The sequence below is a fragment of the Bufo gargarizans genome, chromosome 1 (assembly GCF_014858855.1).
Source record: "Bufo gargarizans isolate SCDJY-AF-19 chromosome 1, ASM1485885v1, whole genome shotgun sequence".
Classification (NCBI taxonomy): Eukaryota; Metazoa; Chordata; class Amphibia; order Anura; family Bufonidae; genus Bufo; species Bufo gargarizans.
Genome location: NC_058080.1, coordinates 71,463,588 through 71,491,428, shown reverse-complemented (window position 1 = coordinate 71,491,428; position 27,841 = coordinate 71,463,588). Strand labels below are relative to the sequence as shown.

Below are 27,841 nucleotides of genomic sequence, written 5' to 3'. Positions count from 1 at the left end.
AACAATACCCTGAGTCAGTATGACACGCAGATGACAGGCGTCGCTCTTAGAATCACTGCACACTTCACTTATTTGGGCAGTTATGGGGCCAAAACTGACCAAATAACTCAAGTGTGAACTCAGCCTTAAAGGACAATGTTTGCGCCAGGTATAAAGAACCGTGCAGAGGTCCAAGATCCTACTATGGCGTGAAGGGGGCACTCCTTTTACACCGTCATCAGCTGATTCCACATAGATGTCTACAGAACCTGTTCTATTAACCGCTTATACAAGTAGAGCCTCCCTGACAGAGTGGAGAGGGTGTCAGCAGTAAGTTTGTGTTGACGTCACTGATTATTTTGCCCTTCCTCTGATCTGTCAGAACTATAACCCCCAAAAAACTGATCCTGTCTGTTGAGCATCCACCTTCACTCGGTCAGCATTTGGTCAGTAATCCATCAGTATTACTAAAGCCCAAAAAAAACAGGAGTGGATCCAAAACAGAGATGTTTTGGATCCACTCTCCTCATGCTGCTGTCACCTCACCACTCTGTCACTGGGCCACTCTGTAGTCTCCTCATGGTGTTGCCAGCTCACCTTTATGTCACTGGACTACTCTGTGGTCTTCCCATGCTGCTGTCACCTCATCACTATGTCACTGTGCCATTCTGTGATCTCCTTATGCTGCTGCCACCTCAACACTATGTCACTGTGACACTCTGTGGTCTCCTCATGCTGCTGCCACCTCACCACTCTGTCACTGGGCCACCCTGTGGTCTCCTCATGCTGCTGCCAGCTCACCACTCTGTGGTCTCCTCATGCTGCTTCAGTAGGCGGGTGAAGAAAACTGCTCATCAGCAACTCTAGACTTAAGATGCTGCTGATGGAGCTGCTCCCCCTCCCCCCTCAGTAGCTATGGCAGTGGAACGTGAGTGCAGAGGGCCACCCCGGTCATACCTGCGCGAGGATGGGCGATGGCGCACATAGGCAGCAGGCAAACGACTACATAGGATGTCTCGATAGTAGTTCAGTTTGTCCTCCCTCTCAGCAGGTGTAAAAAAAGGCCCCCATTTTGGACCAGTAGCAGGTGTCACGCATGAGCTGCCACTGGCTAACATCGAAGTTACACAGGGGAGTACCTCTGTCCGCCTGTATTATCAAGAAATCGTTTATGGCCTTTCTCTGTTCATATAATAGTGTCATGGTCTTACCTCCTTGCTGTTCCCTTCGTTTGACATGTGCTGGCGGCCATCTTGGTTTCTGGGTTTTCTTGTAGCCTCCCACCCTGCGGCTCCTCCTTCCCACTGGGAGGAGCTGGATGCCCAGCTCATATATATAGGAGGTCTGTGGCTTCAGTTCCTTGCTTGGTCCTCCCGTGTTCACATGCTTCCAAGACTGCTGCTGCTTCTGGTTCCTGATCCTGGCCTCGTCTGACTACCCTGTTGGTTCCTGATTCCGGCTTCGTCTGACTACCCCGTTGGTTCCTGATTCCGGCTTCGTCTGACTACCCCGTTGGTTCCTGTTCCTGGCTTCGTCTGACTACCCTTCTGGTTCCTGACCTCTGTCTCCGCAAGACCCTGCTTCGGTTTAGCCATCCGTTCGGACTTTGCTTACGGCTTGCTCTTCAATAAAACCTTCTTATTTTCCACTTATCTCTTGTTGTACGTCTGGTTCATGGTTCCATGACAAATAGGTCCAACATATGGAGGGTGGAATTTCAACAGGTGGAAACGCCGCATATCAGCCTATGTTGGGGGACACTCTTCTGCCGCTGCAGCTCAAGAAGAGTGTGCTTTGCGGTGTAAGAGTGGCTGAAGTGCATGCAAAGTTTCCTGGCCATTTTCAGGATGTCTTGCAAATGGGGTGAAGAACTCAGGAGCCGCTTTGCAACCAGATTGAACACGTGCACCATGCAGGCCCGATGCATGCTCAGTTGCTTGCTAAGTGACAGCTGAATTGTCACCATTCTGCAGAGGGATGACTACTGGCTCTCCACCATGTTAGACCCTTGCTACTGGTCCAAAATGGGGGCCTTTTTTCTTCTGCTGCTACTTCTGCCTGTGACAGAAACATTTTGGCCACTGCCCGTTCCCTATTAATACACCCCCCCCCCCCCCCAAAAAAAAAAATATAACAATCACAATTCACCGCAGAACGGCTAATACAGGTCCTTCTAAAAAAATTAGCATATTGTGATAAAGTTCATTATTTTCTGTAATGTACTGATAAACATTAGACTTTCATATATTTTAGATTCATTACACACCAACTGAAGTAGTTCAAGCCTTTTATTGTTTTAATATTGATGATTTTGGCATACAGCTCATGAAAACCCAAATTTCCTATCTCAAAAAATTAACATATTTCATCCGACCAATAAAAAATAAGTGTTTTTAATACAAAAAAAGTCAACCTTCAAATAATTATGTTCAGTTATGCACTCAATACTTGGTCAGGAATCCTTTTTCAGAAATGACTGCTTCAATGCGGCGTGGCATGGAGGCAATCAGCCTGTGGCACTGCTGAGGTGGTATGGAGGCCCAGGATGCTTCGATAGCGGCCTTAAGCTCATCCAGAGTGTTGGGTCTTGCGTCTCTCAACTTTCTCTTCCCAATATCCCACAGATTCTCTATGGGGTTCAGGTCAGGAGAGTTGGCAGGCCAATTGAGCACAGTAATACCATGGTCAGTAAACCATTTACCAGTGGTTTTGGCACTGTGAGCAGGTGCCAGGTCGTGCTGAAAAATGAAATCTTCATCTCCATAAAGCTTTTCAGCAGATGGAAGCATGAAGTGCTCCAAAATCTCCTGATAGCTAGCTGCATTGACCCTGCCCTTGATAAAACACAGTGGACCAACACCAGCAGCTGACATGGCACCCCAGACCATCACTGACTGTGGGTACTTGACACTGGACTTCAGGCATTTTGGCATTTCCCTCTTCCCAGTCTTCCTCCAGACTCTGGCACCTTGATTTCTGAATGACATGCAAAATTTGCTTTCATCCGAAAAAAGTACTTTGGACCACTGAGCAACAGTCCAGTGCTGCTTCTCTGTAGCCCAGGTCAGGCGCTTCTACTGCTGTTTCTGGTTCAAAAGTGGCTTGACCTGGGGAATGCGGCACCTGTAGCCCATTTCCTGCACACGCCTGTACACGGGGGCTCTGGATGTTTCTACTCCAGACTCAGTCCACTGCTTCCGCAGGTCCCCCATGGTCTGAAATCGGTCCTTCTCCACAATCTTCCTCAGGGTCCGGTCACCTCTTCTCGTTGTGCAGCGTTTTCTGCCACACTTTTTCCTTCCCACAGACTTCCCACTGAGGTGCCTTGATACAGCACTCTGGGAACAGCCTATTCGTTCAGAAATTTCTTTCTGTGTCTTACCCTCTTGCTTGAGGGTGTCAATGATGGCCTTCTGGACAGCAGTCAGGTCGGCAGTCTTACCCATGATTGCGGTTTTGAGTAATGAACCAGGCTGGGAGTTTTTAAAAGCCTCAGGAATCTTTTGCAGGTGTTTAGAGTTAATTAGTTGATTCAGATGATTAGGTTAATAGCTCATTTAGAGAACCTTTTCATGATATGCTAATTTTTTTAGATAGGAATTTTGGGTTTTCATGAGCTGTATGCCAAAATCATCAATATTAAAACAATAAAAGGCTTGAACTACTTCAGTTTGTGTGTAATGAATCTAAAATATATGAAAGTCTAATGTTTATCAGTACATTACAGAAAATAATGAACTTTATCACAATATGCAAATTTTTTGAGAAGGACCTGTATATAGGACGTACGTATATTTCCTTTTAATACACTGCGTAAATGGCTGTAGTACAAATTAACTTCACTGCAGAACAGCAATTAAGACATATATTTTCTCTGATTAATAAACCCCCCCCAAAAAAAATATAACAATCACAATTCACCGCAGAACGGCTAATATATAGGACGTATGTTTATTTCCTTTCAATACATCCCGTAAATGGCTGTAGTACAATGTAACTGTCACGGACGTACCAAGACATACGAACGTTCCCCCGACAGGTGGCAGGAGATCTGTGAGACTGGCAACACATGGTTTGATCTGACATGTTTTCCTTTTGGATCAAATGACGTCTGTGTTGTTTCTGGTGCTTTTTACACCTTATTTGCCCAGGTGTGGCTATTGTGGTCATTTAACCTTCTCTATTTATTGTTGTTTCTCCCACTGTGCTATGTGGTTTATAGCTTCTGTTGGACTTGTGGTTAGCTTGTGTTTGGTTCTCGGCTGAGTTCCTGGTGCTACCAAAGTTTCATTGAAGATAAGTGTTTCCTTTCCCTTTTGCATTTTGTTTATATATATATGTGTGTGTGTTGCCTTTACCTGGTGTTTGTCATTTGGCCTGAGGGAGACTCCTGTTCGTCCTTCTCTTTGGAGGAACAGGTAGACTCAGTCCTGACATTAGTTCCAGGGTCCTATAGGGTGAGATAGGATTCTAGGTATACGGTCTATGAACTTGCCTACCTTTAGGGCCTGTTCATACTGGTAGTCCTGTTGAGAAAGACAGATTGCCGAAAAGCGTCCTGGTTTATTGGATGTGACTTATCAAATGTGAAATAAAGCAGATATTCTTCAATACAAGACACGTCTGCTGGGATCTCTTACTGCATACTGGTAGTCTGTCAGGACTGGAGTTAGGGTTTTCTCTAGGAGGTGTCCATCTTCTTTCTATAGTTTCCAGGCCTTATTCCGGTATCCCCTTTCCCTCCTATGCTCGGTGTGGTGTTTTCCTCCCACACACGAGCGTGACAGTAACTTCACTGCAGAACGGCAATTAATACGTATTCTTTTTCCTATTAATGCACCCCAAAAAAAGAAATATAACAATCGCAATTCACAGCAGAATGACTAATAGGACATACGTATATTTCCTATTAATACACCCCGTAAATGGTTGTAGTACAATGTAACTTCACTACTGAACGGCAGATATGACATATATTTTTTCCCTTTTTTTTTCTATTAATACACCCCCCCCAAAAAAATCTAAATTCACCCCAGAACGGCTACTAGGACAGAGGTATATTTCCTATTAAAACACTCCCTAAATAACTGTAATACAATGTAACTTCACCGCAGAACGTATTCTTTTTACTATTAATAAACCCCCCCAAAAAGTAAAACAATGTAAAATCAATGCAGAATGGCTAATAGGACGTACGTATCTTTCCAAATAATACACTCCGTAAACGGCTGTAGTACAATGTAACTTCACCGCTGAACGGCAATTATGACATATATTTTTTCCTTTTTGTTTTTTTCTATTAATCCCCCCCCCCCCCCAAAAAAGTAAAACAATGTAAAATCAAAGCAGAACGGCTAATAGGATGTACATAAATTTCCTATTAATATACCCTGTGAATGGCTGTATCACACAGAACTTGCTCCCCAATAACAAGCAAGGTTTGCTGGAATTAGTGATGTATCATATAATGCAAACAGCCTAAAAGCAGCAGTATAACTGCAATTTGGATCCCCAATAAGTGCAGCAAGGTGTAATAGAATTTCTCCTACTACCCAGGCTGTACGCTCTCCAATTGCACCCTGTTCTCCTTTTATAGTGTAGATCAGGGATCAGCAACCTTCGGCACTCCAGCTGTGGCGAAACTACAACTCCCAGCATGCACACCTTCTTGGCTGTCCTCAGAACTCCCAGAGAAGTGAATGGAGCATGCTGGGAGTCGTAGTTTCACCACAGCTGGAGTGCTGGAGGTTGCTGATCCCTGGTGTAGATGATACCTCCCTATCCTTTCCCTACAACTTGAATATTCTTTCCCTGAACTGGTAAATTGTTTTTTAAGCACGATTAAGTCTTTCCTAGCACTGTCCCTAGCGCCTACTGACGTCTCTCTCTGCACTAAGTACACTGGAAAATGGCAGAATCCAAGATGGCTGAGGCTATTTATAGGGCTGTGACATCACAGGGGCTGGCTGCTGATTGGCTGCATGCATGGCATTGTGGGTGATCTCGCCTTCCCAGAGTTCTTTGCTACATGTCCTAACACTTGCAGCAGCCATTTTAGAAAAAAAATGCAATTCGTTACCACGAAGTACGAGGAAATTCGGCTTCGGTGCAAAACAAATTTTTCCTGAAAGTTAGATCGAATTCCACTTCGTCAACTTTGATTCGCACATCTCTAACTGCAACCAATTCGTTTTATCACACTGCCTACAGAGACCAGCACAGGAGAGGGGGGAGGGGGAATCTGATCGGCAATGTAAGTACTGCTTCATTTGTTATTTTATAGTCTTCTAAGGCTACATTCACATATGTGGTAGGGGATTATGGTAATGTGTTCCGGCAGAGAAACAGACTACCTTAGCTACCGTATCTGGCATGCAGCAGTATTTTGCCTATATTTGGCATTTATGCCAGAAACCCACTTGATCATTGTCGGTTCCTATTCTAGTGGATGAGAATCCAGTGGTGGCCAGCTCCAGATATGGTCTGTTCTTTTGATCAGACTACCAGAGTTTCCTGCCGCATATGTAAATGTAACCTAAGCTGTTAGTAAAAAAGTATAAAACAGCCTCTGGGTACAGAAATTTATAAATCAAGGCCTTAGATGGTTGAAGCCTTCTGGGTAATTGCACTCCCTATAATTAAACCCTGTATGTGCTTTGTGGTCAGGGAGTAGCTATAGGGTGTACAGATACAGAGATGCAGGGAATACTGTGTATTGAGACATATTTGCAGGCATTACACCATGGGAAAAGCATGCAAAATAGGTACTTTTCTTCCTACTGGTGAAAGTTAATTTGCCTACCATTTCCCATGAACCTTTGGCTGTAGGAAAGCCTCAGTGGCGTACCTACCATATAGGCAGACCAGGCAGCTGCTATGGGGCCCGTGAGAAAGAGGGGCCTGAAGTGGAGGAGAGGCCCCGCCCCCTAATTGCTTCTGTCTATCTTTCTAAAGCTAAAGGACCTTTGATGATGTCATCACAGGTCCTGTAAGGGAACTGCACAGTGTAAAGTGTAGCTCCCAGGTTAGAACAGTGCATCTGCCAGGATCTGTGATGACATCATCTTCAACATCACAGGTCCTGCAGAATCTAGCAAAGGAACTGCACCAAAAATGGTGTAGTTCCTAGGTTTGAAAGGTACATCTGCCAGGACCTGTGATGACATTGATCCATACAGACTGGAATGGAGTGGTAAGAGGAGGTCTTCCACTTCTCGTCATTTACCCCACTCCCATGCCCTGTTTTTACTCATTGCTCACTCATGTATAATACTTCACACAGTTACAGTGACCACTACCTCATGTACCTCACACACACAGTGACCATAATGTATAACTGACCACATATTTCTGTAAACACTGCATCTACAGTATTATACCTTCTATGTCTCAATACACTGTTCTGTGTGTGTATAAATATATATATATACACTCACCTAAAGAATTATTAGGAACACCATACTAATACGGTGTTGGACCCCCTTTTGCCTTCAGAACTGCCTTAATTCTACGTGGCATTGATTCAACAAGGTGCTGATGGCATTCTTTAGAAATTGTGGCCCATATTGATAGGATAGCATCTTGCAGTTGATGGAGATTTGAGGGATGCACATCCAGGGCACGACGCTCCCGTTCCACCACATTGGATGCTCTATTGGGTTGAGATCTGGTGACTGTGGGGGCCATTTTAGTACAGTGAACTCATTGTCATGTTCAAGAAACCAATTTGAAATGATTCAAGCTTTGTGACATGGTGCATTATCCTGCTGGAAGTAGCCATCAGAGGATGGGTACATGGTGGTCATGAAGGGATAGACATGGTCAGAAACAATGCTCAGGTAGCCCGTGGCATTTAAACGATGGCCAATTGGCACTAAGGGGCCTAAAGTGTGCCCAGAAAACATCCCCCACACCATTACACCACCACCACCAGCCTGCACAGTGGTAACAAGGCATGATGGATACATGTTCTCATTCTGTTTACGCCAAATTCGGACTCTACCATTTGAATGTCTCAACAGAAATCGAGACTCATCAGACCAGGCAACATTTTTCCAGTCTTTAACAGTCCAATTTTGGTGAGCTCGTGCAAATTGTAGCCTCTTTTTCCTATTTGTAGTGGAGATGAGAGGTACCCGGTGGGGTCTTCTGCTGTTGTAGCCCATCAACGTTGTGCGTGTTGTGGCTTCACAAATGCTTTGCTGCATACCTCGGTTGTAACGAGTGGTTATTTCAGTCAACGTTGCTCTTCTATCAGCTTAAATCAGTCGGCCATTCTCCTCTGACCTCTAGCATCAACAAGGCATTTTCGCCCACAGGACTGCCGCATACTGGATGTTTTTCCCTTTTCACACCATTCTTTGTAAACCCTAGAAATGGTTGTGCGTGAAAATCCCAGTAACTGAGCAGATTGTGAAATACTCAGACCGGCCCGTCTGGCACCAACAACCATGCCACGCTCAAAATTGCTTAAATCACCTTTCTTTCCCATTCTGACATTTAGTTTGGAGTTCAGGAGATTGTCTTGACCAGGACCACAACCCTACATGCATTGAAGCAACTGCCATGTGATTGGTTGACTAGATAATCGCATTAATGAGAAATAGAACAGGTGTTCCTAGTAATTCTTTAGGTGAGTGTATATATATATACATACACACTGCATATATTACACAGTATTATAGATGCAATATGTACAGATATATAGTATATACCGCGGTGCACTGATATGTGAGGTACGAGGTATAATAGATGCAGTGTGTACAGATATCTAGTGTCTGACATGAATAGGAAAGAGTTGATCTTTCTAAAGAAGAGGCTTCATGAACCGAGTCACTCTAATATGCAGGCCACTACATTTGTCACACAATACAGTGAAGAGTACGGCAAGATATGTAGAATTGTTAGAAAGCACCTACCTGTGTTAAACTATGACAAACAGTGGTCTAATGTGGTCATGGGAGGTATTAGATGCGCTGCACAAAAGGCGCCCACTTTGGGAAACATGGTGAGCCCCAGCTTATTTCAAGAGAAAATAAGTATCTCTGCAGTGATCACTTTAAAGTAGGTTGCTTTTTTAAATCAACAGTAAATGGCAAGGAATTTGCAATAAAAGCATACGTGAACTGTAATACTAAATATGCTATCTACCTAATTACATGTGAGATGTGTCAACTACAACATGTTGGGTGCACTTCTAATCAGATTAAAACTAGAATCCGCAAACACATTTCAGATGTCCCCCACCATGGGAACCGCAACGTGTCTGCGATTAGCCTGCACTTTGCGGTTGTGCATGGTGGGAATACGTCTGGTCTTAGTGCACAGGGCATAGAAAGAGTCATAATGCCCGCAAGAGGGGGAGATTATAAAAGAAAGCTATTGAATAGGGAGGCATATTGGATGTTCCAGATAGCAACCTGTCATCCAACTGGTCTCAATAAGAGACATGATCTAATACTGCAATATTAGTGGGGAAAAAATTCTGATATATTTATAAGTTTTTACTTTTTTTGAAATTTTTTTGACATTTTTCTTTTTGGAGCTATAATGTGATTTTATTTTGCAAAATCATTATTTTATATGTGTGCACGTGTGTGTGTTTTTGATTGCACATTCTGCTCCAACCATGTGACCTGTTGATTGCGGGTGGTGGGTGAGCATATATAGTGTATTCATTGAATGTTTAGTATGTCATGATGAAGGACCCAGAATAGAGGTGGTCTGAAACGCGTAACAATACTTCATTTCCTGTAACAGAAAGTTTTTAAACCTTTTATAAAGTTCCCCTGCTTTTGATTAGAGCTGGACTTTCAAGTGTGTTTTTGGATAGATATCTAGTATATACAGCAGTGCACTGATATGTTAGGTATGAGGTATAATAGATGAAGTGTGTACAGATGTATATACAGCAGTGTACTGATATGTGAGGTACGAGCTGTCAATACACTACTGTATATACTATATACTGTATACACTGCATATATTATACCCCGTACCTCACATATCAGTACACTGCTGTATATACTATATACCTGTACACACTGCATATATTATACCCTGTACCTCACATATCAGAACACTAGGGAATATACTATATACCTGTACACACTGCATATATTAAACCCCGTACCTCACATATCAGAACACTAGGGAATATACTATATACCTGTGCACACTGCATATATTATACCAAGTACCTCACATAACTGTACACTACTGTATATACTATACATCTGTACACACTGCATCTATTATAGCTTTTTTGTGTGCCAGGGCTGTTTTGTAATCCCAATCCAGCCCTGATGGCATAAATTATAAAACGCAGCAGCAAGAATAGTTCATAGTACAAAGAGAGAGGCCTGGAATGGGTAGTGGGAGAGGCTTTTAGTACATGGATTGCAGGATAAAACTTACCAGGAAAGGTTAAAGGACCTTAACATGTATAGCTTGGAAGAAAGAAGAGACAGAGGGGATATGATAGAAACTTTTAAATACATAAAGGGAATCAACTCGGTAAAGGAGGAGAGCATTTTTAAAAGAAGAAAAACTACAACAAGAGGACACAGTTTTAAATTAGAGGGGCAAAGGTTTAAAAGTAATATCAGGAAGTATTACTTTACTGAGAGAGTAGTGGATGCATGGAATAGCCTTCCTGCACAAGTGGTAGCTGCAAATACAGTGAAGGAGTTTAAGCATGCATGGGATAGGCATAAGGCTATCCTTCATATAAGATAGGGCCAGGGGCTATTCATAGTATTCAGTATATTGGGCAGACTAGATGGGCCAAATGGTTCTTATCTGCCGACACATTCTATGTTTCTATGTTTCTATAAACGGGAAATGGGGGCCCAATTTAGATTCTTGCTATGGGGCCAAGTGATTTTTATGTACGCCCCTGGAAAGCCTTCATATACCAACTGGATCTCTTCGATGTGTGCCAATTCCCACCATAATGTATTAGCCTGTACATATAAAAACCACTAAAATAATAACGTTCTGACTTACATTTCAGCCACCTAGCACCAGCGTGTCCATCTTTCTCATCAGTAGCCCATTTCTTTCTATTACCAACAGCCATATAAAAAATCATCCACAGGACCTGTATCAGCATTAAAACAATCAAGAAGATCAGCCGCTCGCTCTCCGTTAGGCCGGTAATATTTAAGTAGGTAGCAAACATCAGAAGAAGTCCAACGATGAATAGATTAATGCCATACTGACTGCTGGCAATTTCACTGTTCTTGTGCCTCTTACTGAAAAGTATTTTATTGGCTCCTATATGAGGATCAGCCATTGTAGGAGGAGGAGGAAATATTATTTCATCTACGACATCCATAATTTCCACAGGGATCCCATTCACTGTAGCATGCCCGCTGTTGTCAGTCATGTCTGTACCCATTCAGAAAAAGGAAACACCTGTAATAAACCATAGTCATTAAATATGTATGCTCCGGACTGTGTTATATATGTGTAGTACGGCTACGACTGTCAGTACAAATGTGTATTCTGCACTTCTGAATACATAAACTATATTGTGCCAAAATTAAGAGGTAACAATTCTGGCACATCTTCAGGAGTTTTATGCACCAGAAAATAAAATCTACACCAGCAAGCAAGCTGGCGGAGATATCTAACGCAATGTGCACCAGTTTTCAGGCTGTGCAGGGCCTGCCATCAGCCCACCCACTTTTTATAGTAGGGTGGTAGAGAAAACAAAAAAGTCAAAAAATGTTAGTGCAAAAACGGGATTCAGGCCTAAATTGCAACTTTTGTATTCCTCGGCACACCTTGACTCCTTCACTGTAATACATTCGCCCTTGATTGACAGCAACATCCAGCCCTGTATTCACACGCCTATGCATTAGGAAATGGGTAGTACATCAGCTTCTGCTTGCCCCACAGGACTGATGACTACTGCTCATGTCTCCATGCTGGACTGTACGGCAAAGGCACAGAAATCCAAGGCCAGACTAGAGGATGCTGCTGATGCCTGGCCCTGTCAATTAACAGCATGGTAAAGCAGAGGAGCTAAGTGCACCAAAGGGCTAAGGCCCAACCCTTGGTGCACTTAAGCCCTCACTTGTATAAGAGTATAAATTCAATTTTCTCCATAATGGGGCAACCAGTCATCTAAAGAAGTTAGAGTGGGGCGATTCTGGATAATTAGAAAGGGATCCACAAGAGATATTAATCACCTGAGATGGAAATCTTCTTCTTCTTCTTCTTAGATTTTGGAGGGAAATTTCCTGTCTTAGCTTTGAAGGATAAGGGTTAAAATACAGTTGATTGGGTTAACTTTTGACTCATGTAACCCGATTGCAAAGATTCTTAGTATATTAGATTATCCAACCAGTAATACGTAGGTCACTAAATTTTTAAAATCCATTTGATCGACCTGTTTTCTTATTATATAGTTCTTAAAGGCGTTTTCCGGTTTCCCATATTGATGGACAATCTTTAGGATAGGTCCTTAATATCAGATCTGCAGGGGTCCGACTCCCGGCACCCGCGATGATCAGCTGTTTAAAGAGAACATATCGCTCCTGCCAGCACTGCATTTGTGGATGTTATTGATTGGATGCCAAGGATCGTTTTCATTCTCTTCAAACAGCTGACTGGCGGGGGTGCCGGGAGTCTGACCCCTGCCGATTTGATATTAATCCTTAGGATAGGTAATCAATACAGGATATCCTCCTGGACCCATGCTCAGCCATAATCCATTTAATGCTATGAGACTTTCAAAAATAGCCAAATGCGCAGGCTCAGCTATTTTTGGAAGTCCTGTAACAGTAAAGGAAGAGTACACCATGGATACTCTTTACGCTCTCCTTTCACTTTATGGACTGTTCTTGATATACTGTATAAGTGGGTTCCAGAAGTGGAACCCACACCTATCTCACATTTATGTTTAACTCTTTGATATGCCTTAAGTGAGATGGGACAACCGCTTTAATAAAGGTGTCAGTGGTTTATAGCTTGTCAGCATTCCATGTGACATTACTTTTTGCAGTACATTTTTCTTTTGCCATGGATGTGGCTGCTATCATCCCGATATATTGTGATTTGCATGCCACAATGACTCTACTGGAACTTATGTTATATGGGGGACACCATCTGATTAAAAGAGTTGTCGAGTATTTATTATTGATGGCCTGTACTCTGGATAGGTCATTAATATCTGATCAGTGGGGGTCCAACACCGAACACTCCCACGATCGGCTGTTCTGCAGTAGCTCTGGTGCCACAAATCAGTGCTGTAACGACACGGTTCCAACCATTGGGCAGTGGACAGAGCTGATTACTGCAGGACTGCTCTCAATGACGTGACACAATGGATGGAGCTGTGTAGTTCCCAGCACTGGAGCTACAGCTGATCAGCAGGGGTGCAATGAGTCAAACCCAGGGGCGTAGCTATATGGGTCCTGGAGCCTGAGGGGGCCCAAAGACCCTTGTGCCACATAAGAAGACACTGGTTCTATAGAAAGTGCATGCAAGTTACACCTCTGGCTGGAGGTAAGGGGATAGGTCAAGAATTTGGCATGGGGGGTGCTGTTTCAATTTTTTTTTTCAATTTTTTTTTTCACGAAGGCAATGTGCTTCACAAAGCAAAGCTCTGAAGGCAGGGGGGCCCAAGCTGAACTCTTGCACCAGGGCCCATAAGCTGCCGATCAGATATTGATGGCTTATCCTGAGGCTATGCCATCAGTTGTAAAACCCTGGACTACCCCTTTAACACTAAATGACAATGGTGGGACAAACTTTCTCAGTCTTAGAATGTGCAACCATAACACCCATTTTAGGAAAAGTGCAAATAAAATAATCTTTTTTTGTTTGTGATGTGTTTCTCCAATTTGGGTGCATTAACTGGATTCCTGATTATTTTTTTAAATGCTCCAGGTGTGCAGTGTTTTTATACGTTTTCCTATAGCTATCCCTACAGGACTTGAAAATCGCCTGATAAAAATGCATGTTAAAAATGTATGAATAAAATAAAACATTTGACATTCATGGCATTGATCACAAGCTGAAAAATGCTGCAAATAACTGTGTGAAGGAAGCATTAAGAAACAATTCCAGAACCAAATAGGTTTATAAAAAAAAGTCTCCTTGACTACATTACGTCTACCGATGTACCATATGTTCTATAGCTACATATTTTACTAAGGATAGCACAATGGTGGATCAGCGTCAGTATTTGTAACCAGGTAAAAAATAAGATGAGTAAATCAAATCCCAGCCTCAAGGGGAAGCATCTTCCTTACCTGACTAATGTGATTTCCCCTCTGTGGTAGAGCTGGTTTATGTGTTCTGAGCAATTTCTGTGTTTGATCCCTTTTAAATAGGTTTGCTGGGTGACGTGAGCAGAAAGGCGTCACTTACAATAGGATAGGATTGCATAAAGGAGTAAGAAACAAATGTTTCCAAAGCAAATGAATATTAGAAAGAAATTTCACTGGCTGATTGTAAATGTGACATTGTATATGTAGACTAAACAGGGATCCTCCAGGACAAATGGACCACTATTTGTCAGCTGCTGATCCTGTATCTACAATGAAATTCTTCAGACTTTTTAACTTTTTTCACATTTTGTTGAAACAGAATATTAGAAACGTTTGCAATTTTTTAAAAATTTGCATGGACATAAGTATTTAGACCTGATGATCTGGAGCACCTTCTCCACCTGAATCACCTGTAGTATCTACTGAAATGGCACCCAACAGAAGACTTGCACTGCTCAAGGGCAACGGGGGGCTCATGAAGTGGTCTCAGATTGGGAATAAAACCAGCTCTGCCCTCTAAAATCACTCTGTAATAAAATACTGAAGAGGCCAGAAGGGGAAGACACTGGCATGATAGGGATCCCAGGAACAGGTCCAGGCTCAGGGGCATTTAAAAAGGGGGTGTCAGAATACCTCTCATTAGTGTTGAGAGAAGTGAAGCATTTGAAGCGGAATTCGGTCCAAAGTTTAGGAAAACTTTAATTCACTTACGAATCTGAATTTCCTCACTCTTCGTGGCAATGAATCAGTTTTTCCTAAAATAATGGTTGCACCTGTTACAAAGTAAAAGTAAGAAGCCTGGGAATGCATGACCAGCGTATTGTCGAGTCGTTTTACCTCCCACTCTCCCCTCCTTCCCCAAATAAAGACACAACTCCTCCGGTGGATTTTTTTGGCCACAGCAGCCATTTATTTATTAATAATAATAATTTAAGCATAAATAACATATAAAATAACCAATCCAAGGCCTTCCCACCTGAAGGCCCCCCGCCCAAGAAAAACTTCCAGACCACAGAGAAACATGCCCAGCACGGAGAGGGTCCTTGGAGCCCTGTAAAACCTGACGGATAACAGCCCGTGCCCTCAATTAAATTACCTCCAGCCGATAAACGCCAGCTCGGAGGTAGAACCGGTAACCATGGGCAACAACCGTGGGGCAGATACCCGCCATAACACACCCCAACATCCAATACCTGGGGAGTCCAGAGCCCCTTTGGCTCCCTCCCCACCACACCAGAGCCACCATAACCACCAACTCCAAGGACCCACCCCCGCCACGATCCAAGGGGGTGACGCCTCACCTCCTTGCGTCCTGCCACACCCGCAGAGCCACCTGAATTCCATCCTGTATTCCTGAACACCACAGGTCGATACCCACCACATTTAAATAAACCCCATTCGCCCTCCAAAAAGCCCCCTCTCTTGCCTCCAACTCCCTATGCCGGACTGCAACACCGCCATTCCTCACCACAAACCGGCCCACCGCCCTATTAACCTTTATCCGGGCTTTGTTCAACCTCTCTACCGACCTACCGTCTCTCCACTGCTTACGCGGCACCATATCCGACCAGACCGTAACCATACCAGGACACTGAGCCCACAAACACAGCAAATCGAACTTTATGTCCCTCGTAAGCTCACGAAAAGGGCACCCCCCCCCCCCCCCCCCCCAAATCGTTACCCTCTATGTGTAACACCAAAACCCCGGATACGAATCTAACCTGGTAAAATTTTAAAATTCTGGAAGAACTCGGCTCCACAACATACCTCTAATCCCCAACCAACGAACCACCACTACCTCCCTAGAAAAGCCCAACTGCCTTCCATCCGGCCTGACCGCTGCTCGCAAAGCTCCCCAAAACACATACGAGTGCCCCATAATCCACACCAGGCACGCCACACCACCTGTAAGAAGCACAAAATAAAACCCTAACTTCTCCCCCCCATTATAACAACGCCGGCCTCCTCACTTAATCCTCTCCTAGCCGCTTCGGTGGCAGCGCCTATCCGGAATGAATGCCCCCCAAACAACGCTGGGTCCCTGCCAAGCCTTTTTAAACATGCCTGAAATACCGCTATAAACTGGAATCTAGAAAGAAAGGACCCATCATCATGCACCAACAACGGTCCGCTTCCCCCAACCTCCTGCCCCCAAAAATTCCTAAGACACTGAGCATCCGACCCCGCCACCTGATATAAAACCACCCGACAACCCCGGCCCAACTGATCCGTTTTCGACCGCCGAATAACAAACTCCACCCTGTCCTGAAATAAAACTACGTCCTCACCCTGCAGTCCCCCTGTTCTGCCCTTACTCAGGCTAACCAATTCTCCAATGCGCAACGCACAAAATAAAGCCAACGAAAACGCCAACTTAAACAGCCTAACTTCACTAACTGATACACAGACCTTTTCCAACTGCTCCAACATCTCCCCTAACAACTCGAAGGAAACCGGCCTGCGCCGATCCCCACCCGGTGCCCGCCTCCTCCAACCCTTCAAAGCCTGCAATACCCAGAATGATTTAGTCACATCCACTATATCCCGACCCTTACAACCAAAAGCCACCCCTGCCATAAACTTACTCATTCTGGACACTGACCATCCCTCCTCTCTGCAGTGCCCCACAAACAGCAACATCATAGCCCCTTCTTCCAACCCGCACCCCTGAAAACGCTCCCTCCATTCCTCCCATAATCCCCAAGCCCTGTCGTACGCCGCCCAACTCCCCCCCGACTGGGATCCTCTCACCAAGTCGCCAGCCGACCAAATGCAGCTTCCACAGTTTCTGCGGGAAACTCGTTCCTTGCACGTCCACTTCTGGTGCCAGCACCCGGAAACGCCCCCAACTGAAAATGAGACAAAGCATCCGCAATTGAGTTACTCACCCCTGGTACATGGGATGCTACAATCCAAGCATTCAATGACAAGCAACTCAAAACCAAATGTTGAAGCAAACAGACAACCGGCGGTGACGAGGCCGAAACACGGTTAATGGCCTCCACAACCCCCAAATTATCACAGTGGAATTGCACCTTCCTGTTCCTGAAATGCTCCCCCCCTATGGACACCGCTACCACAATGGGGAAGAGTTCCAGCAACACCAGATTTTTCACCCAGCCCTCCTCCTGCCATTGCGTAGGCCACTCCCCTACACACAAACGACCTTGTAAGTACGCCCCAAACCCGCACCCCCCAGCCACACCCGTAAAAAGGTCAAGATCCGCTGCCAACACCCCCTCCGCCATCCACAAAGACCGGCCGTTATACCGCTTCAAAAAGGAAGCCCACACCCCCAAGTCCCCCCGGAGTTCCCGGGTAAGCCGTACAAAGTGATGAGGGGCCTGAACTCCCGCTGTCGCCTGTGCCAACCTTCTACAAAAAATCCACCCCATGGGCATAATCCGACAGGCAAAGTTGAGTTTTCCCAGCAAGAACTGCAATTCCCGCAGACGCAGCTTCTTCCGCCCACAGGCCGCCACGAGCACCCCTCGCAGATCCTCGACCTTGTCGTCCGGCAACCGACACTCCATAGCCACCGTATCAATGACTATCCCCAGAAAACTCAGAGCAGTCGCAGGACCCTCTGTCTTTTCCGACACCAAAGGAACCCCAAACAGTCGTGCCATAACTTCGAACTAATGCAGCATCACCGAGCACCCCTTCGACCCCGGCGACCCAATAAACAAAAAATCGTCCAAATAATGGATAATAGAACCCCAACCCGACCATTCCCTCGCCACCCATTCCAAAAATGTACTAAACTTCTCAAAAAAGGGACATGAAACCGAACAACCCATGGGCAAACAGCGATCCTCGAAAAAAAAAACATCCCAATAACAACCCAACAAGTGCTGACAATCCGGATGAACCGGTAGAAGAAAGAACGCCGCCTCAATATCTACTTTCGCCAGCAAAGCCCCTTGCCAATAAAACCGAACCCAACGAACCGCCTGATCAAACGACGTATACACCACCGAACACAACTCCGGCGCGATACCGTCATTAACTGAACCTCCCTTCGGAAATGATAGGTGATGTATAAGGCGAAACTTATTAGGTACCCTCTTCGGTACAACCCCCAACGGCGATACCCGCAAATCCGGCATCGGCAGATATTTGAAGGGGCCTGCCATGCGACCCAATGCCACCTCTTTTTTTAATTTTTCTGTCACCACCTCTGGAAGCTCCCTCGCCGACCTCAAGTTTTTAGACTCTTGCAAAATTTCCCCCTCCATGAATGGGATACGAAAACCTTCTTCAAAACCCGACAACAAAAACCCCACCGCTGCCACATTCGGATACCTATTTAGGAAGGGCACCATCTCAGTTACCCGGATGGGCGTCTGCCCCTTTTCCAGCCGAATCGCTCCAGCCCCTCCCTTTTCGACCCCTGAAGCACCGCTGTGCTCCATGACCCCCTCCACATGAGGAACACTCGTGCTTGAACTTGCACTTGTCCCCATACTTACATCCCCCTTTATTGAACAGGAAGCATAAACCCTTTTGCGAGGCTGCCGAGCGCTCCGCTTGCCCAGAACCCCCGGCTCCCCCTGGAAAGGACTGCCCCCCCCCCCTGACCGGAGCCATCACCCTCATCCACAATCCGATGTCCTTATGATCCCACCGGATGGTGGACCGAACCGCTTTTCGTTGTGTCATTGCTCATCGTACCGCAACCATCCCATCCCCCCATATGTCCGATAAGCCTCTCCTATTGCATCCAGGTAACAGAAAAGCGCGGAACAATTTTCCGGCGCCTTTTCCCCAATGACACTGGCCAGGATCACGAACGCCTGCATCCAGTTTGAAAAAGCCCACGGAATCAAACGGCACCGCCGCTTGTCCTCGTCCTCCTTCCATTTATCCTCCCTCCTATCTCTATCCAAATTAAACCGTTCTAGCAGGAGCAACTAGAATATGTCCACGTAATCCCCTTTCCATATTTTGTCCTTCAACTCCGACTTAAGGTGGGCCCCCAGCGGCCCTTCAAAACAAACGTACACCTCCCCTCTCGCCCCATCGTCCAACTGTGGTTCCACCCCATCCCTTTCCGTATTCGCTTCCTTATCTCTACCACCTGCCTTGTCCGCTGGACCTGCCACTGGAACCCCCAATGACCCACCACTGCCTGTGCCCGCGATTCCGCCATCCCCCGGCCAATAGACCCAGCCGTTGGCCCCTGATCCCCCGACCCTGCCCCTTGTATACCCCAGGCCGCCACCGGTGACCCTGTCCCTGGCCCCACATTTACCAACCCCTTCACTAAATCCCTCAACCCCCTAACAATGACTCTAACCCCCCCACAACAGACCCCTGTGGGCAGCCCCCCACGACCCCAGGACCCCCCCCCCCCAATACAAGCCACCGCTAATGCTGATTCCCCTTGAATCTCACCTGGCTGCGTGGACGCTGTGATTCCACTAGCCGGAACGTGATGTCGTAGATCTTGACCGGCGCTGATCCCCCCTCTGGACAATCTCCAATCTTCAGCACTACCAGTGCCCACTCTTGCTGCTTGAGATCCCAGAGCCTGCAGTTCCGCAGCCCGCCCACTAGAGGCCGCCATTTCCCCAGCTGAAGCTGACACTGGAGCCTGCAATACTGCAGCTCGACCACCGGAGGCCGCCATTTCAACAGAAGACGTCGATGCTGGGCCAGCTCCGTGCTGCCCGATCAGAGAATCCTGCTCCCGGCCGCAATCTTGACCATGCCGTCCCCCAGATGGATCCCGGACTTCACTCCCACGGCATGCCAGGTGAGCCCGCCCTGGCCCACCCGCCGATCCTGGTCCCGCTCCCACGTTGCCCGATTCAGGGGTGGAGATGTCAGGTCTCTCCTGCCCAGGGCCCCGCCATAAAACAGGATTCCTCCCGAGACGCGACCGCCCGACTCTACTGCTCCTACCTGCTGTGCGTGACGGAGGGTCCCTGGTGGGGCTCCATACCCAGCGCCTGAGCCATGGGGTCTCCTCGGGACTTAGGTACGCCGGAGGCCTGGTCCTCCGCGGCTGGCGAATAGGGAGGGCTGTGGAGGCCAAATCCCCTGACCCCGGAAGCAAGCCTTGAACCGTCGCCTGGAGCCATTCGAGCCATTCGAGCCATTCGGGCCCTTTGCTCTCAGCTGCCGCCCGGAGCTGCGCCAGCAAAGCATCATCAGAAGACATCTTTGGGAAAAACATCAGTCACTCCAAGAGGTACCGCAGCAGCAGGACAGGGGCTGCTGCAAGCCTGGGGATACCCGGTTTATAGCGATTCATGAAGAATTAATTCGGAACGCATCAAATTTCTTAGCTAACATCGGCAAAGTTGCCAAATCAAAATTTTCTAAACTTCACTCTATCTGTCATCCATGGGCTGATAAGCTACATTAGGAAGGGGAAGCTGAGTGATGTAAGGGGTTAAAACAGCTTTTCTAAAAGTGCAACCATACATCATCACATGAACAGCCATTTAACAATGCAGGGCTGATGGCAAACAGCAGAAAAGATATGCTGCACGTGACTCTGCCACAGGACAAGACAGGGTTCAGGCTGCACCAAGATACTGGCCAGATCTGCAGGCACCATAATAGAGGGAAGGGGAAGAAACAGAAGCCATGCAGTGTGATGGTGAGAGAAGGGAACTAGGGCTGAGCTACTAAGTTGACCACAAACATTAATCAGTCCACCAATCACCAGAAGGAGAGGAAGGCTGCTAAGAAGCTGCAGGGAAAGGTGAGTTCAGCTGCAGAATCAGCCTCCCCCTTCAGACTGTTAATAAAAATGATGGCCAGAAAGTAACAGTAACTCCATATAGGCCATGTCTGGAATAGATCTCATCTGGGGACTCAAACTTATTTTAAAGAGGTTCTCCAGGAATTAAAAAAAAATGAAAATACTTAAATATTATTTGATAATAAATATATTCACAAATACCTTTCATTACTTAGAATGCCTTGTTTTGTCTAGGGAGCAATCATTAGCAGAAATAAAATGGCCGCCGTCCTATAAGTACACACCACAATGAGCCATAGAGCTGCCTCATCCTCCTCTCTGCTCTGCTTGTCAGGAATCATGATCCTGAATACAGGTGAATCTCTGTGGGAATGGAGATGATGAGGAGACACGATAGGAGGGTGAGGTGTGGATAATGAGCAGCAGCACTTGTTTACAGTATCCATTACCACAGCACCACATTACCGCAGCCTGTCCTGTCCATCCTCTCTGTACTTCATGTCTGCTCATGAACTAAATTCCCCAGAGATTCAGCTAAAGTTCTCATCATCTGTATTCAGGATAATAATCCCAGGCAAGTAGAGAGGAGAAGGAGGAGGTGTCACGGTCTCTCCCATGGCAGGGGTCAAAAGATCTAAGAGACTGGCTGCACGTGATGTGATCTGACAGCCTTTTTGGTTTCACTTGTTTTGTATTGTTGCTGGTTATGACTACAACTCTTGTCTCAGGTGTAGGTTAAGTGGTCATTCCCACTCCTCTATTTAGTCTGGTCTCACCCATCATGCTATGAGGTTGATAGCTCTTTCTGGTTTTGGAAGTGCTGGTGTTTGGTTTTCCTCTGAGTTCCTGCTCGTCTGCTTTCTTCGGAGTTAAGTGTCCTTTTTCCTATTTCTTGTTTGTTGTTTTCCTCTGTCTTTTGGTATTGGGCCTGAGGGAGTCTCCTGTTCCTTAAGATGGAAAGGAACAGGTTGTATTTTGTCCTGACACTATTTCCAGGGCCCTCCAAGGTCAAATTAGGCTCTAGGTTCCTGCGTAAGAGCATTCCTACCCTCGAGGTCTGTTCATACTGATAGTAGTCAGGACTCAGTGTAGGGATTCACTAGGATGTGACCTTTTCCCTTTCCCTAGTTTCCAGACCTAGTACCTCTTCCCTTCCCTCCTGTGTTCGGTGTGGAGTTTACTACCCACACTGTGCCGTGACAGGAGGAGGCAGCTCTTTACCTCAGTGTTGTAAAGTTACTTGTCCTCATGTGTGATCAGGATAGGTTTTGTGTGGGACAGCAGTCATTTTCTTTCCCCCGATGATTGCTCCCTAGACAAAACAAGCCAACTAATGGAAGGTATTTGAGAATAAATTTATAATAAAGTAATATTTTAGTATATTCATTTTCTCAATTCCCAGAGAACCCCTTTAAGGTGCCCACAGAAATGGAGGAGCAACTTAAAGAAAATACATATATATCCCCTGTAGCTTCTATACAAGACCTAGGAAATGGGGGAGGTGGAATGAAAAACATGTACAATCAATTGCTTTCATTCCAAAATGCTTTCATTCCAGTAAGTTGCTGTTCTCCCAACCACCGGGACACACAATTATGAATAGTGTTGACATCTCGAACTACGTAGGTATGTAGTGATCTACCGGAGTGATAAACCAAGGTCTCTATGTGCAAGGATTCTGTCCTAATCAGTTTGCAACAAGTGGCAATAGATGGCACCTCAACGAGCAGGAGGATTTTTTAAGTTTCACATGCCTAGAAAACTTTGCTTTCAATGTGGCTCTTATGCCCCTACTACATGCCACAGATTGGAGCTAGATGCAGACATTAGCAACACCTACTACTTCATCGATTTGCATAACCTTATGGCTTGTCCCTTAATCATTGGAAGCAGCTAAGTTTCTTGCGGTACGTATAGATAGACGCCTAAGAGAGAGATCTAAGATCCTTCACTCCCGGGATGAACTATCATAGCATGGTGGCTTCCTCTGACACCATGGGTGGAGAGACTCTTGAGTTTATGCCTGGTGATGAACCTATGCAGTTAGGGAGAGCTACCCCTGGGCCTGCTTGCAAGAGTTTTAGTCATCAGAAGGGAGTATGTTTTTTCTCTGGAAAAAGAGGACATTTTGTAAATGTTTGTCCTTACGTTCAGCATCAAGGTGAAAACAAAATGTTCAATTCCCATCTCACTCTTGGTGCTGTGGGTAGGGAGTCATAGAACTCACTTTTGTCTTTTACTGGTAGTACCCGATTTCTCCTGTCTGCCGAGGTGGTGCTAGAGTCCAAAACTGCGAGAATTGAGGTGTTTATTGACAGTGGGGCAGGGGTTAACCAGGTTGAAGGTCAGTTCGTCCGTTTGCATGGATTGACTACAAGTGCATTAGAGAAAAATATTTCGGTGTTCGCAATTGACTCCGCACCACTCACTCAGAAATGTTTGTCACAGATGGTGCAGGACATTTATTTAACAGTGGGTAATTTTCATCAGGAATCCATTTTGTGTTTTGTGCTGGAGGGTCTGCCTGCTCCGTTGGTTCTTGGTTTACCATGGTTGAGCAAACATAATCCTACTATTGACTGGCAAGCGAGACTCGATTCTTGATTGGAGTGATTTTGCATGGACAACTGTCTTAATACATCTCTTTCTGTCTTGACCACTAAATTGGTTCCCTCTTTCATTTCGGATTTTTCTGATGTACTTTCTGAGAGTGGTTGCCAGGGTTTAGCCCCACACCAGGAATATGATTGTCCTATCAATCTTATTCCCGGAGCAAAGTTTCCCAAATCTAGAATATATAACCCTTCTGCCATTGCCGAGAGCTTGGTTAAGGGACATATTAGACCTTCCAAGTCCCCAGTGGAAGCAGGGTTTTTCTTTGTAAAGAAGAAAGACGGAACTCTTAGGCCATGTCTGGACCTCCGGGAGCTCAATTGGATTACGGTTTGTGATCCATACCCCCTTCCTTTGATTCCTGACTTGTTTAACCAGATTGTTGGTGCCAAGTTGTTTTCCAAGTTGGACCTCAGGTAGGCATATAATTTGGTCAGGATCAAGAAAGGGGATGAATGGAAGACAGTGTTTAATACCCCAAAGAGTCATGCCGTTTGGGTTAACTAATGCTCCTATGATTTTACAGCATTTTGTTAATGATATCTTTCATCATATGGTGGGAAGGATTGTTGTGTATCTAGATGACATACTAATTTATTCTCCAGATACGGAGACTTCTGGTATACCTGAAGAGGAATGATTTTTCTCTTCTTCGTCATCTATTTGGCAGAGAATTCAAAATAATCTAAAAAAAAATGGGCAACAAGTATAAATGTATGGCTGAGAAGAGACGTATGAATGGTCCGGACCTGAGAGTGGGCGATTCCATGTGGCTGTCCACAAGAAACATTAAGTTGAAAGTACCTTCTTAGAAGATGGGTCCAAGGTTTATTTGTCCATATAAGATCACAACTTCCTCAGGCTTTAAAGATTCATAATGTGTTCCATAAGTTATTGTTGAAAAGATATGTCGAACCAGTTGAACCGTCTTCCTTGCCTTCCGTTCCTGTCTTGGTTGACAGTAATCTGGAATTTAAGATTGCCAGGATAGTTGACTCCCGAATTCTCCGTAGATCCCGCCAGTATCTCGTTCACTGGAGGGCTTACGGACCAGAAGAGAGGATGTGGGTTCCAGTGGCCGACGTTAATGCTAATCGTCTGGTGAAAGCCTTTCACAGAGCTTATCCGGATAAAGTCGGTCCTGGTGTCCGGAGGCCACCTGTAGAAGAGGGGGTACTGTTACGGTCTCTCCCCTGACAGGGGTCAGAAGATCTAAGAGACTGGCTGCACGTGATGTAATCTGACAGCCTCTTTGTCAGCGGCAGGGGTCCGGCAGTCACTGATAGCCGACTTTTTAGTCCGGCGGCCTCTCACCGGGCACTGCCGTGCTGCGCCGGAGCTCCACCCGCGTCCCCATTATAGTCAATGGGGACGGAGCGGCAGTCCGGAGGCCCAGCGAAATAGCGGCAGGACGGATCCAACAGACTGAACAGCCTGTTGGATCTATCCTGCCGCTAGTGTGAAAGTACCCTAAGACAGTTGACCAAAAAAAAAAACTATGGCTTTTAGAATATGGAGACACAAAAATTATTATTTTTTCCAAAAATGCTTTATTATGTAAAACTGAAACAAACACCAAAAATGTGGTATTGTCGCGTCCGTAACAACCTGTCCTATAAAAATACCACATGATCTAACTTGTCAGATGAACATTGTAAATAACAAAAAATAAAAACGGTGCCAAAACAGCAATTTTTCGTTATCTTTCTTCACAAAAAGTGTAATATAGAGCAACCAAAAATCATATGTACCCTAAAATAGTACCAACAAAACTGCGACCTTATCCCGTAGTTTCCAAAATGGGGTCCTTTTTTGGGGGTCTTAAAATGATCCCAGTGAAATCTGCCCTCCAAAAACCATATGGCGTTCCTTTCCTTCTGCGCCCTGCCGTGTGCGCGTACAGCAGTTTACCACCACATATGGGGTGGTTCTGTAAACTACAGAATCAAGGTAATACATATTGAGTTTTGTTTGGCTGTTAACCCTTGCTTTATTAGTGGAAAAATGGATTAAAATTGAAAATCTGCAAAAAAAAGTGACATTCTGAAATTTCATCTACATTTTCCTTTAATTCTTGTGGAACACCTAAAGGGTTACCAAAGTTTCTAAAAATCGGTTTTGAATACTTTGAGGAGTGAAGTTTCTAAAATGGGGTCATTTTGGGTGGTTTCTATTATGTAAGCCTCACAAAGTAACTTTAGACCTGAACTGGTCCTTAAAAAGTGGGTTTTAGAAATTTTCAGAAAATTGGAAGTGAAGTCACAATAAATTCGGAACCACAGTGTTTTAGTTGATTATTCTGAACAAACAATCCAAAAATGATGCCTTAATGGGGGCAGATATCTGCCTGTGTTTATGCACACACACAGAATTGTCGGAAGAAAATGTGGCTTGTTCTTAATAAGCATCCAAAAATTATCTATTTTTTGGGGAGCAATAGCAGTACAGTATGAATATGGAAGGACAAGCTCTGTAGGGGTAATAGTGGCAGCAATAATAGAGGCAGTTCTAGCTGCACTGCATGGAACAGAGGCAGTAGATGTGCGACTGTATAGGGGTAGTATTATTAGAGTAGTGCCCTGGAGCAAGGGTACTTTGGGGCCAGGACTTTGTGGACATTTGGTCTTATTGCTGCTATGCAAAGCTATCAAACTCCCTACTTCATTGCACTTTGAAGGGTAAACTTACATTATGATTTATGCTGTTGTTTATGCTTTATATGCTTTAAACTGCTATTACACTGTATTTGCACTGCACTGTGGAAAGGGTTAATATACAGCCACCAAATACTGAGAGACTTTGGGACTTTGCAGCATGTGCACTTAAGGAACTTTGCAGCGTGAAGTTTTTTTTTTTTAAGATACAGACACAGCAAAACTTTGACCGTCTCGTTTAGCTCTCTTGTTTATGTCTGGAAACTGCTTTGGCTTGTTTCACAGTGCCAGAACAGCCTTCTAGCAGGCTGTTCTAGCATCAGGGCCGTTTCTAGGTGAAATGGGGCCCTGGGGCGAAAAACAATAAGGGCCCCCCCCATGACACTTGCTGACTTTAACGTTCCGTATTGACTCTGGAGATTTAATTTGTGGACGTTCATACAGAAGAAACTGTATATTGTGTGGCACAGTGTATGCTATATGTGTATAACAAACATTTCACATGAAAACTTTCAATTACTTGGCTTGGCCCTTGGGGATCTCGGATGCCACTTCAACACTTTGGCTGGGGATCTCGGTGGAGCTGATGTGTTTTATCCTAATAAGAAAGATTTCATAATAAGGATTTGGAGAAGGGGCAGAGGGATAGCAGAGCAGGGAGAGGCTGGTGCTGCTACTAGGGGGTCATACCATTGGGGAGTAATAAAGCCCACCATAATGCGCCCCCAGTGGAAATAATTCTCCTTATATGTGAGAGTGCAAAAAATACCTCCTTGTAATGCCCCCAGTTGAGCTAATGTTCCAAATAGTGTCCCCATAATGTGCCAGTAGTGCTCCTCTCCCCCTCCCTCCTAATGCCCCCATAATGTACCAGTATAAAATGCCCCATATATAGTGCCCCAGTAGATGCCCTCAGCGTCCCCCATAATTTGTAAGTATAAAATACCCCTTCTTAGTGCCCCCATAGATGACCCCATAGTAATCCTCTCCCCCCTTCCCCATAATGACACCGTAATGTGTCCCAGTATAAAATGCCTCTATGCAGAGCCCCCATATAAAATACCCATTCTTTGTGGCCTCAGTAGATCCCCTTATAGTGCCCACCAATAATGTGCCAGTAAGAAGTGCCCCCAATGGTGGTAGTCTTACATTCAAAGCTATAGTGGATGGTGAGATATGGCGCCTGCATGTCAAAATTTCAAAACAGTGTTATCCTTTTGCTCACCAGTGTATTTGCAGTGACAAATCAGCCTGCCAGATATGTAAACGCTAGTCATTGCCATTGGCTTGTATTGAGGCACAATACAAGTATATGGCAACAGTGAACTGCAACATTGTTTCGGTTAGGCTGTGATTCTCCAGCTGCACCCCTTCCACTAAAGGTTCTGTATCAGTTAGAAACTGTATAAAAGTAGAGCAATCAGAGCATCTAGATGTCTGCAGATAAGGGCCAGTGTTTATTAGGAGAGACTATGCCAAACTGCATAAGTGACCAGAAGAAGACGCTGAGATGGGGATAATCTTACTATCCCTTTCGGAGAGCAGCAACACACGGTGACATCTCGGCAGTGTCAGGGAGATCCAGTGTAGTGTTGAGG

General features: G+C 45.3%; 1 protein-coding gene across 1 annotated transcript in view; it reads right to left on the bottom strand.

Moving 5' to 3' along the window:
• The window catches only part of LOC122924561 (proton channel OTOP1-like), a 73,991-nt gene extending 54,098 nt beyond the window's left edge, over nt 1-19,893 (bottom strand). The window contains exons 1-4 of the mRNA XM_044275789.1: nt 19,659-19,893; nt 16,671-16,766; nt 12,177-12,236; nt 10,987-11,370 (exon numbers count right to left, since the gene is read on the bottom strand). Coding sequence (XP_044131724.1) covers nt 10,987-11,370; nt 12,177-12,236; nt 16,671-16,766; nt 19,659-19,893 — 775 coding nt within the window. The remainder of the gene's footprint in view (nt 1-10,986; nt 11,371-12,176; nt 12,237-16,670; nt 16,767-19,658) is intronic.
• Nucleotides 19,894-27,841: the final 7,948 nt, after the last annotated feature.